Here is a 12,389-nt window from a genome sequence, read left to right on the forward strand (position 1 = left end):
CCTCTCAATTTATTCAAAGCTACAGTCAAAGCTGCTCAGTTTCAGACCAAATAAAAGCACCAAAAAGAATTGCAAAGCCAGATGATGTCTTCACTTTGAGGACCATTTTAACAGGGCACTCTGAAAGCCACAAAACAACAACCAGGTCACTAAGCCAGAAGTTCTAAAAATAACTTGGTAATACAAAGGGATTGACCGACAGATACACATCTTGGGGCTCTCTCTGGTTGTGAAGGATAAATCAGAAGGGGAGGCAATGCCATCAGCTGGACCAGCCCCATATGGTCATAGGAACTGCGGAGGGGGGAAGGGGGAAGGAGGACAATGGGGACATGTTTAGGAAGAAAAGTCAATAGGCCTGGACCACTGCATTGTGGGACAGCTCATCCTTCCCCAGGAACTTTCCGAAGTTCTCATCTTTCCCCCACACCTGGGCAGATATTTCTATCCACCCCTCCCACCCATGGCTGGGGGTGGAGAACAAGGACGTCACTTCTTTGTCCTGCTTCCTCCTCCTTTTCCCTCCCCATCCTACACCAGGCTGGAAGGGGCAGGCTTCTCTTTCTCGCACAGAGCAGGGCCTTTTCTATCGTATTCTGTGTTCTTTGTGGGGAACTAGACAATTAAGTGTGCACACCTGGTTCCTGCTTTGTTGATGATAGTTTAAGATTTTTTAAAAAATATTTTCTTTCTAGTAGAGCCTGGTTTTCCAGGCTGTTAGCTTGGTGGGGACTGGTCAACCGTTTTGGTGGTCAAAAGCTAAACGCAAACTACTTCCTGTTTCATCACCTGCTTACTCCAGACGGATAGTGTCATTGCTCTGTCCTGTTTTCTTCAGAGTCCTGGTTACTATCTGAAATTATTTGCCTTCTGTCTCCTCACATTAGAATCTAATGGTAGGGACACACTCATCTTGTCCAGTAAATACCTCCATCATTTAGAACAGTGTCTGCTACATAAAAAGTGCTCAGTAAATATGTGTGGAGTGAATGTATTATGTGTAATGCTTAAAGAATGCACACATAAGGCCCGGGCCGGGTAGCTCAGTTGGTTAGAGCATTGTCCCGATACATGAGATTGTGAGTTCGATCCCTGATCAGGGCACATACGAGAATCAACTAATGAATGCATGAATAAGTGGAACAACAAATAGATGTCTCTCTTTCTCCCTTCCTCTCTCAATCAATAATAAAAAAAAAAGAGCCCTGACCGGTTTGGCTCAGTGGATAGAGCGTCGGCCTGCGGACTCAAGGGTCCCAGGTTCGATTCCGGTCAAGGGCATGTACCTTGGTTGCGGGCACATCCCCAGTAGGGGGTGTGCAGGAGGCAGCTGATGGATGTTTCTCTCTCATCGATGTTTCTAACTCTCTATCCCTCTCCCTTCCTCTCTCTGGAAAAAAAATCAATAAAATATACATTAAAAAAAAAGAATGTGCATGTAGCATGTTCTCAATAGGCAATAGCTAAAAAAAAATACAAATAAAATAAAAAAGCTACCAACAAACATTTTAGGGACAAGGTAGCTATAAAAAAATGAAGATCTTCAAAGGAGCAAGGAGCAGGACACCCAGGAGAAGGGCTCCTAGAATCCAAGAAGAGAATTTCCAGGAGATAAAAAAAAAAAAAAAGAAGAAGCCATGTAGCAGATAAAGCAAGAAGGACTGGAAGGGGGCAGTGAGTCAGTGGAGTTCATTGATGCAGCAAAGGAGAGGAGGCCACTGGCTGAAGCCAGACCTCGGTGGGTTGAGGACTAACAGAGGTAGGGAATGGAAAGAATGAGTGAATTCTAAAAGCTTGAATCTGTAGGGAAAGAGAAAGATGGTGCAGGAGCTGAAGGTGATGCAGGATTGACAAAAAGCCTTATTTTAAAAAACTAGAGGTCCTGTGCATGAATTCATGCACAGGTGCAGACCCTTGGAGTGGCCTGCAGGGATTGGGCTGAAACCTGCAGTTCAATCCCGCCTGCCATTCCTGCCTGCAGCTTCCACTCATCTCGGCCCCGCTGCTGACTGCCCAGTCAGTCCTGATTGGGAGAGGCTCGCACAGCCGTAGCAGCACTCGCCTGCTGGGAGCCCTGCACCTGGCGCCTGTCCTGAGGGGGTCGGGGGGATCTGGGGCACAATTGGCCCTCCAGGCAGGCAGTGGGACGCCCTTGCCAGCCTGGGATCCGGATCCATCCTGCTGACGTTCACGCCGGTTGTTGGGAGCCACCTGGCAGCTGCTTTTATATCATTTCTTCCTTGTGGAGTGTCTAGGGAGGGGAAGTGGCCCTGGTGCCTGAGGTCAACTTCCAGGAGGCCAGTGGCGCTGTTGGAATCGTGCCAGCAGCGCTGTCAAGATCGTGCCAGCGGTGCCGATCCATCGGTGCCTGGCCCGTTCTCCGGAGATTGGACCTGCAGGACTACTGAGGGAGTGAGTGGCTGCTGTCGGGCTGGTGGGCTGCCGGGAGGGGTTGGTCAGCTGAGTGGCACTCCCGCTGTGGGAGTGCACTGACCACCAGGGGGCAGCTCCTGCATTAAGCATCTGCCCCCTGGTGGTCAGTGTGCGTCATAGCACTGGTTGACCGGTCCTTCAGTCGCTTAGGCTTTTATATATATAGATTATTTATTTGGGGGGATGACTGGAATATGTTTTGTAGGCTGAGAGTTGAAGGATCAAAGAGAGAGGGCTTTCCTGATTATTCTGAATCGTGCATAATCTCTTCTTTTAAACTCCTTTATGCCAGGCATTTATAATTACTTATCATTTAGAGACAAAGCTCATCAGAGGCAGACCTGCGCTTCACATGACATCCTATTGATACATATAGTAGGCCTGTGTGGCCTGGATGTGGCTATACCCGCTTTGGTAGATTTTGCTTCCTCCAACCCCCCCACACCCAACTGGCCAGACTCAGTGCTTCACCACATGGAATCAATACTCAAAACACTGGCAAGTCATGCAGATGGGGAGATGGATGAGAGGTTTTACTGTTCATTACACAGTAAACCTTACCGAAAACAAACAAACAAACAAAAAATAAAAAAATAACAAAATAAAAAAAAACACAGTAAACCTTACCAAAATCCTCTAAGTAGAAATCTACACTCGAAAGAGTCTCTAAGTTCTCTCAAGTCTTTTCCAAAGCGGTGCTGCCCGGGATTCTTCTGTCCTCTCTTCCCCACAGACTCGATGGGTCCTATTAATTGCACTGAGCAATGGAACGCTTCCCCTCAGCCTGCCCAGGTCAGACTGGAACCACTCTTGTTCCTTAAGCATGCTGCTCAAATAACTGGGCTATAATTCATTTTGTTTTTCTCATAGAAGATAGCAAAGAAGGGTGTCCCTACAGTTCTGACTGGCTGAGTGACTGGAGAAGGGCAGTGAAGGAGGCTCTAAGCAGATGGAACAGCATTCCCTGGGAAGTCCTTTCTCCACTGGAATGTGTCCAGGCCCCTGATAGCCCTGCCTGTTGGAATTCTGGGGAGCAGACATGGTTCAGGAAAAGGAAAGGAGATGAGTTCACTCTGAGAACAGATGGCATTTTCAGAAAGCAAAAGGAAACCTTCACTCATTTTTACCTTGTTTATTTTATCCAATCTTTGATAATTAAAAATTAGCTTTTAAGACAATAGATCTACTGTGAGGGACAGAACTGTCCCTGAAAAATGGCAATAATATACTAAAAATGTATAGCTCCTCCCCTCCACCAATGCAAACAGCCCCTTCAGCAACAGAGCAGGGACTGGGAGCAGAGGCTACGGCAGAGGGCAGGTCTCTGAGTGTACTCTCCTCGCCCCCGGCCTTACTACTGTGGTAACCTGAAAACTTTTAATTGTTGGTATTTTATATTTATTAATTTTTTTTTCTTAGAAAGGGAGGGAGTGAGCAAGAAAGAAACATTGATTTGTTGTTCCACTTATTTATGCATTCATTTGTTTATTCTTGTATGTGCCCTAACCAGGCATTGAACCTGCAACCTTGGCATATTGGGACAATGAGCTACATGGCCAGGGACTAATTATTGGTATTTTATAAAGGATAGTGGAGGCTACTGGTAACTCAGAGGTAAGTTCCTAAAAAAGAACCCTTTTAAATGTTCTCTCTCACATCAGACTGGAAAGCACTATAGATGTATAATCACTTCTCTCCCACATGAACTTCTCTGACTGATTTTCACGGCCTCCCAGCATCCCACAGCATCCCAGGTGCTTTCCCAGTGTTCTCCAGTCAACTTCAGGAAGATCTTTTCTTCATTCTGTAACTTATTCTCTCATTTAGGAATATGAGTCCCTACCCTACCAACTTAGAACATCTTCTTTCTGGAAACCTCTTAAACAAATGAACATTTTAAACAAATAGAAAAAGTTAAAAACAACAAACCAACAAAGACAGGGTGCATGTATGCTGTGAAAGAGAACCACTAAATATAATGTCTAAAAGACAAGTATTAAGGTCATAGGTCTTGCTATTCTTGGAAATCAGCAACTGAAGCACTCAGGAACCATAAGATCTATCAGCCGGTCTCTGGAGTAAAATAGAATTGTGATCCTACGGTCTGATAAATGTCATTTTCTCATCATGGAGCCAAGTTTGTATTCCAGAAAAAGGAGAGATGAAAGCAGTGCCATGTTAAAGACTGTAGGAATATTTTAATTCATATTTCAATTCATTACATAATAATATCACAGTCTATTTTACAAGTTAAATGTATGAGAATGTATGAAATAGAAAAGGTAGGAAAAGACTAAATATGGGTCAAGAACATGAATTTTTCCAAAGCCAGGGGCCAAAAGAAGATGTGTGCCCTGTAGGACCCAAGGAGGAGGCAGGGAGGGTGACAGGAACAGCATCGGCTCCTGCACTGGCTCCTGGTGTGTGTTTGTCCCGTGTTTACCCTGGGAAAGAGTTGAGGCATGCCCTCTGCCCTGGTCTGAGGTGGGGAGTTAGCCTGGTCAGTGGAAGATGGCAGCTTGAGGGAAAAAAGCCATCTGGTTACCTATGCAGAGCTGGTCCCCTTGTGGCCGCAGGTGGGTTTTGTTGTAGAGGGAATTAGGGGTGGAAGTGTCAAAAATCAAATGTGTGGAGGAAAAAAGTAAACAGTTTCCTCCATTCCCCCCAAAACCCAAATTCTTGAAATGCAATACATTCTTCTCTCAAACGTAGAAAAGTCTCACTCTGGATGTGCTTACGAGAAGATCGTCGTCAAAAAACTTTGTCTCTATGATAACATTCCCACTGTGAGTAAGAAGAGACGGCAAAAGAGTGATGTGTTAGGCAACAGGTTTCATTTCCAGAAAGTGATTTCAATCTGGGTTTGATGGGCCCCTGGACATACACCCACCTAGCGCCTTGGCTTGGGGACATTCAAATCTGTGTCTACATGGGGTTAGAAGTCTAATATGACATTTAACTTATGTGACAAGGTTTGCCTTCCTCAAGTTCAGAAATCAGAAGAAAAAAAAAAAAAAGAAATCAGAAGAGAGAGCATTTCTTAATCCTTGGTACACTTCAGGCCCTTAGTAGAGTGCTCTGCACACAGGGTGCTTATAAATATGACTGATTTTCTGATACACAGAGGTGGTATCTTTCCCTACAACACTGCTGTGGGTTGGTCTGTCCTTCATCTGTTCTCCTCACTTCGGGTAATAGCACTTTGCTCTTCTTTTGGGGAACCACCCATCTCCAGTCCAAGGGTCTATCAAGTGGCTCCTCCCTCTCCTGGCAAAAGGGTGGACAAAGGATGTAATTTGGGCCAATCAGGCTCTCTCCCTTGAGCAGGATCCTTCCCTATGGCTGCTCCTTGAAGAAAACATCCACAGATTTTTGCCACCTGCATTCTTCAAGTTGCCCAGAGCTCAGCCCTTTCAACTCTGTCATGTTAGTCAGGGTCAATTTCTATGGCTGGCAACGAAAGAACCCCAAATGACAGATCTGTGTTGGGAACCGAGTTAAGGGCAACAGAGGTACTGTTTTGGGGTTCTAAAAAGTAATATATGACTTCAATAACATATATATATATTATCAAAGACTTACTGGTTCTAGTACCTAAAAGAAATCAGGCGTGGACAAGAAGTCAGATTATGGTTAATAAAATCTAAAAAATGCCCTTCTACATACTATGCTGTATTTTCCCAGGGCAATTAATAACCAGAAGATACATTTTTGCTGATAATTAATTATAAGATAGGTAAATAAGCAATTCAAGATCTGACTGGTTTATAGAATATAAAAATACCTACTATTGTAATTAAAAAACTACCAAAGACTTATATATAACTTCTATTTACAAATTCAACATGGCTTTCATAAAGGGCCTGTTTAGAGAGATGATCCAACATTACACAATTACCTGTGTGAATAACTCATTACTAGGCACTTTACTAAAACCTTTGAAAGACAAATATCTTTTCCTAAGATAAAATGGTGGGTGGGTAGTTATTGACAGTGTTTTTGGACAAAGGACAAAGTGATTATTCTTTGAGTAGGAAGCACAGCTATTAATATGGCAAGGTATAATGAAAAACTGTAACCAAACATTATCCTCTAAAACAGAATTAGGACTTTACCAGTTTCTGTTAAAGGCCATTTAAACAAAGTACAGAGTACCAGAAGTTTGGTAGTCAGGAAAGGGAGGAAATTAGCATGGATTTAATATAATATATATTATATGCCAGCTTCCTTCTATGGCATCTCACTTTATTCTCACTACACCTCTGTGAAAGAGAATTATTAATTCTATATTTAGAGAGAAGAATAAGGACCAGAGAGGTAAAATAGATTGTCCAAGATTACATAACTAGTCAAGTTTAATCAGGAATTTACTCTAAAGGTCTAAAGTTTTCTATCCTTTCCATTTGATCACACTGCCTTTTTCATATGACAAAAGTCAGTACCTGTAAACTCAGTACCTGTAAACTCAGATACCCCTGGATACTCTTTTAGCCTCTTTTTAAAGTAGGTGGCCTGCCCACTGAACAGGACCATGAGTCCGGCCTGTCTGGAATGCCTGCTTCTAGCACACATCCACAATTCCTGCGGCCTGCTCACTCACGTTAGCACGCTGGCGGTCATCATCTGGGACTCGGGCGCTGCCTCTATCAGGGACTGCCAGGTGTTTGTGGAGTTCGGGATCACAAAGCCAAACTCGAAGGACCACTCTGCGGGAAGAAGGAAAATTGGATGAGTGGGCATCCCAGATAGAGTCTCAGGGCTCCTTGTCCCCCTCCTTTAGAGCGGGCCTCTTTTTTACCTTGAGAACCACCAATGAAGCCATCAGAAACCTCCCAGCACAGAGGCATAAAAACGGACTCCCTTAGGCTGTCCTCTGAACCACACCAGAGGCCTAGTCCCTATGCTCTTGAGTCTAAAGAACTGGGACCAGTGGGTGAATACAGTATAAGCAAAGTTTTCTTAGAAGTAAGGCTGGATGTAAATAGAAATATAGAACAGAAGTATAGAATAGGCCTTTTCACTTGGAATTTTAGCTCTAGGACACACATGTGCACTCATACTTCATGGTGAAAACTCAATGCAGAGTGGCCCTGCCAGTCAAATCTGTGAGACTGTGGAGAGCACTGTACCAGGCTCTAATCAGCAGCTTCCCTGTGACCGTCAAAGCAGGCACCAGTGCCTGGCCCATAGTGTTGAGCTTTTGTTGAGCTCAAAGCCCCTTATAGTGCCAGCTTTGTTTCTGATTATTCTCACTGGGGGTCCCCAATCTTGCAGGGTGTAGGAATCCTGTTACAAACTGAGTTGCAAAATGAATGTTATCAAAGCAGTGTTTTATAGTTCATTGGGTCTTGCCTTTTGTCCCTGTCACCCTAAGCCTGGATTTCAGGCACGGAGCAGCAGAATACCTTCTAGGCATTGCCCTTTGAAGTAAACTTTTTGTTCCAGGCGGAATTTTTCCATTTGTTCTGCTGAAGAGAAGTTCAATTCTCGAGACACTGCCTTGCACTTGAGAATTTTCTTCGGAACACGGGCTGGTAAAGAAAAAGAAATATTGAAGCCATTCTAAATTAAAGCACATTACTGTGGTGCTTCAAGTTTCTGGAAACTGATTTAGAGAGCCCATTTTCTATGTTAAATTTCAGAGAATGCCTTGGTAACAAAATTACACTTTTTAATTAAAGAGGTCCCCAATTGGTAAAGTGTATTTGACTGAAAGATCATTAAGGCACATCAGATTTAGTGCGTTTAAAGGCTTTACCTAGCTACTGTCATCAGGAAAGGGGCTGAATGGGCACCTCCTCTCTACTGTTCTATTGGTTTTAACCCCTTAGTTTTTCTTTTTATTTAAGGGAGATTAAAATGCAAATTTTATTTGGGGAAAAAAAGTTGAGTCTTAGTTTATATCTTTAGGTATATTCTAATGCTAAAATTTCAACACAAAGTGGGTTCTGGGAAGTGTGAGACAGAAACAAGAAACGAGAAATCTCAGTAACATGTAGATTAATGTGCTGTGCCTCCAGGGCTCACCCTCCTATTAGGTCTGCATTGACTTAACTCTGTAATGCTTAGGCCCTGCTCCCCAATCATCAAGAGCTTTGCAGACAAAGGGTCGGAAAGTACCTTCATGCTCCACTCCAGGGACTGATAGGTCTTCTGTTCCTTGCCAGAGTATCTTCCCTGTCTCAGCATCCCGGAGGTTCATCCAATTTCTGATCAAATATATTGAGGAAAAATAAGGCACCAAAAGTGACTTCACCTTTGTACTTGGCCTAACTGCTAAGTGCCATCCAAGCAAATAAGTTTGTGTAGGCGAGTCCATAAGACATGTAAAGGAAGAAGCATGAAACCCGGAGGAGATATTTTCATCTACAACGTAAGAACCAAAGATTGCACACATCTAGAAAGAGGTAAGAAATGAACAGTGCAGCTCCGCCGGTGTGGCTCAGTGGTTGAGCATCGACCTATGAACCAGGAGGTTATGGTTCGATTCCTGGTCAGGGCACATGCCGGGGTTGTGGGTTCGATCCCCAATGGGGGGCATACAGGAGGCAGATGATTAATGATTGTCTCTCATCACTGAAGTTTCTATCTCTCTGTCTTCCCTTCCTCTCTGAAATCAATTAAAATTTTTAAAAAATATATTTTATTGATTTTTTACAGAGAGGAAGGGAGAGGGATAGAGAGTTAGAAACATTGATCCGCTGCCTCCTGCACACTCCCCACTGGGTATGTGCCCGCAACCAAGGTACATGCCCTTGACCAGAATCGAACCCGGGACCCTTCAGTCTGCAGGCCAACGCTCCATCCACTGAGCCAAACCGGTTAGGGTGAATTAAAAAAATTTTAAAAAAGGACTCTCAGAGAACAAAAAAAGAAATCTAGAAAAATATACATTTTGATAGCAGAACCAAACAGCTCAAATGGAAACAAAGGTTTTTTGTTGTTGTTTAGTTTTTAAAAACTATGGACAAATCATTAAAGGAAAAGAAAATTAATATTATTCATGCATGGAGGCTAAGTATGAGAAAGATAGTTAATATGGCTAAGTATGAGAAAGATGGTTAATATTTGTAAAGAATTGAGCTTCAATTCAAATAGTTGATATAGCTTATGTCTTTTTTTTTTTTTTTTCTGTCTAGCAACCAAATCCTCTTCCCAACAGCACACTGCAGCCTCCCTCCCCCTATGGGAGGCAGTGACTGCTTTGCACTATAGCAACTAGAAGATCCAGAACCTTTTTTCCTGGTCCTGGTGCAGCTGGAGGCAAGGACATAACTAGGCTCAGACCCCTGGGTACTTCATTCTGGGGTTCTGAAACTGTAGTCACACAGGACTTGAGGAAAAGCCAGCAGTTCTTCAGGGAGGGCGGGCAGCAGGTAGTGCCAACCTGGCCATTCCTGCAGTGTGACCACTGCTATGGGCCCTGGTCCTCCACTGCCAGTCAGTTTTCAAAGCCCCAGAGAGCCTTTGAGCCTCTGTTTGGGTAGCTTGCAGTTGACAACCCTGAATAACACAGTTTTTTGTTTGTTTTTGTTTTGGTTAATCCTCACCAGAAGATATTTTTTTCCATTGGTTTCTTTTAGAGAGAGTGGAAGGGAGGGGTAGAAACACAGAGAGAGAAACATCGATGTGAGACAGACACACATTGATTGGTTGCCTCCTACCCTCTTTCCCTCCCCCTCCCCAATTGGGGCTGTGAATCAAGCCTGCAACCACGTTATGTGTCCTTGACCGAAATAGAACCAGCGCTCTAAATGTGGCTAGTAGGTCTAACACGGTTTTTAAAGACCATTATGTATGTAATGGTACTACATTTAACTCATTGGAAAGATTATTTCTACATTTTGCTGTTGTATAAGAAAAGTTAAGAAAAGATAACTAAAGGTTATCCAGCAAAGTGCCAAAGTGCCTTGAATGTGATGGGTATATTAGCTTCCTGTGCCCTCCACCTGCTTGTGACCCCCCCCCCCCCCCTCCCGCCCAACACACACAAACCCACTGCTTTGAAGTTGTGTTGGCTGTGCTACTCTCCGCCTGGAGTGCATTCCTAACAAGCTCTCCTGTGCTCATTACATCACCAGGTACTGCTGCTCTTCTATATCTAGGTGGTTTTCTCTCTGCTTCATATTTCTAAACTCCACTTTTTTTTAAACAACTAAATTAAAAAGCAAGTCAAAAGTATACATACTTGTTTAGGTCATGTCTTACAGTTCTAATGACTACAAATATGTTTACCCATTTTGGGGTCTCTTTTGGGGTTAAGAGAAAGCTTCCCCAACTGGAGAAATACAACAATAGATAGTACTGCTCTAACAAGTCCATTCTGAGCTCAGATCTAAACAGAATGGCCTTAGCCTTAGTTGGTTTGGCTCAGTGGATAGAGCGTTGGCCTGCAGACTGAAGGGTCCTGGGCACATGCCCAGGTTGCAGGCTCGACATGCAGCCGATCAATGATTCTCTTTCATCATTGATGTTTCTCTCTCTCTCCCCCTCTCTGAAATCAATAAAAATATATTTAAAAAATAAACTGAATGGCCTTAGACATTTAAGCCTAAGGTTTTCAGAAGACACACTACTCATTCGACCTTCTTTGTGCATGCTTTTCATTCTTCCTCTACAGAGAGTCTCTTATGTACCAATCCAGCCACAGTGGACACCAGACTTTCTTAAATAACAAAAATAAAATTACTTCTAAAGTTCCAGGCTCATATTCAAGTGGGGGCAAGACTACTGAAATAAGGGGCTCCCCTCACAAAGCAACAACTGGATCAGACCTAGCAGCTTCCAGGAAAGCATTATTGTCATTGGCCCAGGTCAGCAAAGAAAAGCCTTAATAAATAATTCAAAGTTAAAGAAATAAAAACAGAGCTCCATCCAACGATGATGGGCTTGAGGCCACTTAGAGCCCCTCCATGTTCTGTAGGTTTAAAGGTGAAAAGGAAGGCTCTGAGTTCATGGTGGAGATGCAGCCATTTGGGAACAGCTTTATAAATATTAAAAATACAAATCCATGATAGCCTACTAGTAAAAAGAAAAAAAATTATTGAGGTAGGTGTCTTAGAAAAATAATAAGAAAAGCTGGTCCTCTAAAGAGGGAGCATATTTGGCTAAAAATGTTGGAAATGAAAGGTAAGCTTTGATGGCTGGTCATCATCTGGCTGAAAACATTTTTGTTATGACAGCCTTTTGCCAACCAGATTTTTCAGAGAATTTAAGACTCAAACGGCAAGTCACTTCCAATCTTGAGAGAGGAGAGGATTAGGTGAACAAGCTTTAAGGAGAGGGCCAGGAGGACTATTTATAAATACCACCTTCTGGGTCAGCCAGGTCTTACATGACCAGACTACCTGGCATCCATCACCCAGACCGCCTGACATCCAACTGATAAGTGTCTTGGACCAACTAAGAATACAGAACTGATTAGTCTCTATAAGAACTTATATATATATAAAAAAAGAACTTATAACTTTCCTTTCTTCTTCAGTACACTTCTGGGTTTTTGTCTAATTGTGTTTTCAAACTCTAAGACCCTTGAATATATCTTTGTTGTTTATTTCTTTAAAAAAAAAAAAAAAAGCTCCCTGTGATTTGTGCACAGGACAAGCACAAAGAAACATTCCTTGACTGGGATGCCATGGCTCAGGGGAAAGCTGTCCTTGGTGGCCTTTTATTTGCAACTAGGCAGACAAAAGAAGCACTCTCATACGTAAAAGTAAGAGCATCTTTAAAATAAGCTTCAGAGCCAAAACAATACACTTCAGAGCAAAATCAATAGTTTGTAAACTGTCAAGCCTTAGGAAAGATTAAAAAGAAAAAGTAAATAAAGATAAACATTATGGAAGAAAAAGAGACTTGGCTCACCACAGAAGGTAATGTAAGTCTTCTTATGTTAAAGAATAGATGTGATCTGGTATGACTTCAGTCCAGGGCAGGAGCTGGGGACAGATGTGAGGTAG

At 43.0% G+C, this 12,389-nt stretch overlaps 1 protein-coding gene across 2 annotated transcripts in view; it reads right to left on the reverse strand.

Moving 5' to 3' along the window:
• Window positions 1–2,548: 2,548 nt before the first annotated feature.
• PDE6D (phosphodiesterase 6D) overlaps window positions 2,549–12,389 on the reverse strand; it is a 53,002-nt gene continuing 43,161 nt past the window's right edge. For both annotated transcript variants that reach the window (XM_079782050.1, XM_079782049.1), the window contains 4 exons: window positions 8,554–8,642; window positions 7,839–7,964; window positions 7,034–7,139; window positions 2,549–5,217 (listed from right to left, as the gene is read on the reverse strand). In XM_079782050.1, coding sequence (XP_079638176.1) covers window positions 5,136–5,217; window positions 7,034–7,139; window positions 7,839–7,964; window positions 8,554–8,635 — 396 coding nt within the window. In that variant the 5' untranslated portion in view covers window positions 8,636–8,642 and the 3' untranslated portion in view covers window positions 2,549–5,135. The remainder of the gene's footprint in view (window positions 5,218–7,033; window positions 7,140–7,838; window positions 7,965–8,553; window positions 8,643–12,389) is intronic.

Source organism: Cnephaeus nilssonii, assembly GCF_951640355.1.
Source record: "Cnephaeus nilssonii genome assembly, chromosome: 10".
NCBI classification, from domain to species: Eukaryota; Metazoa; Chordata; class Mammalia; order Chiroptera; family Vespertilionidae; genus Cnephaeus; species Cnephaeus nilssonii.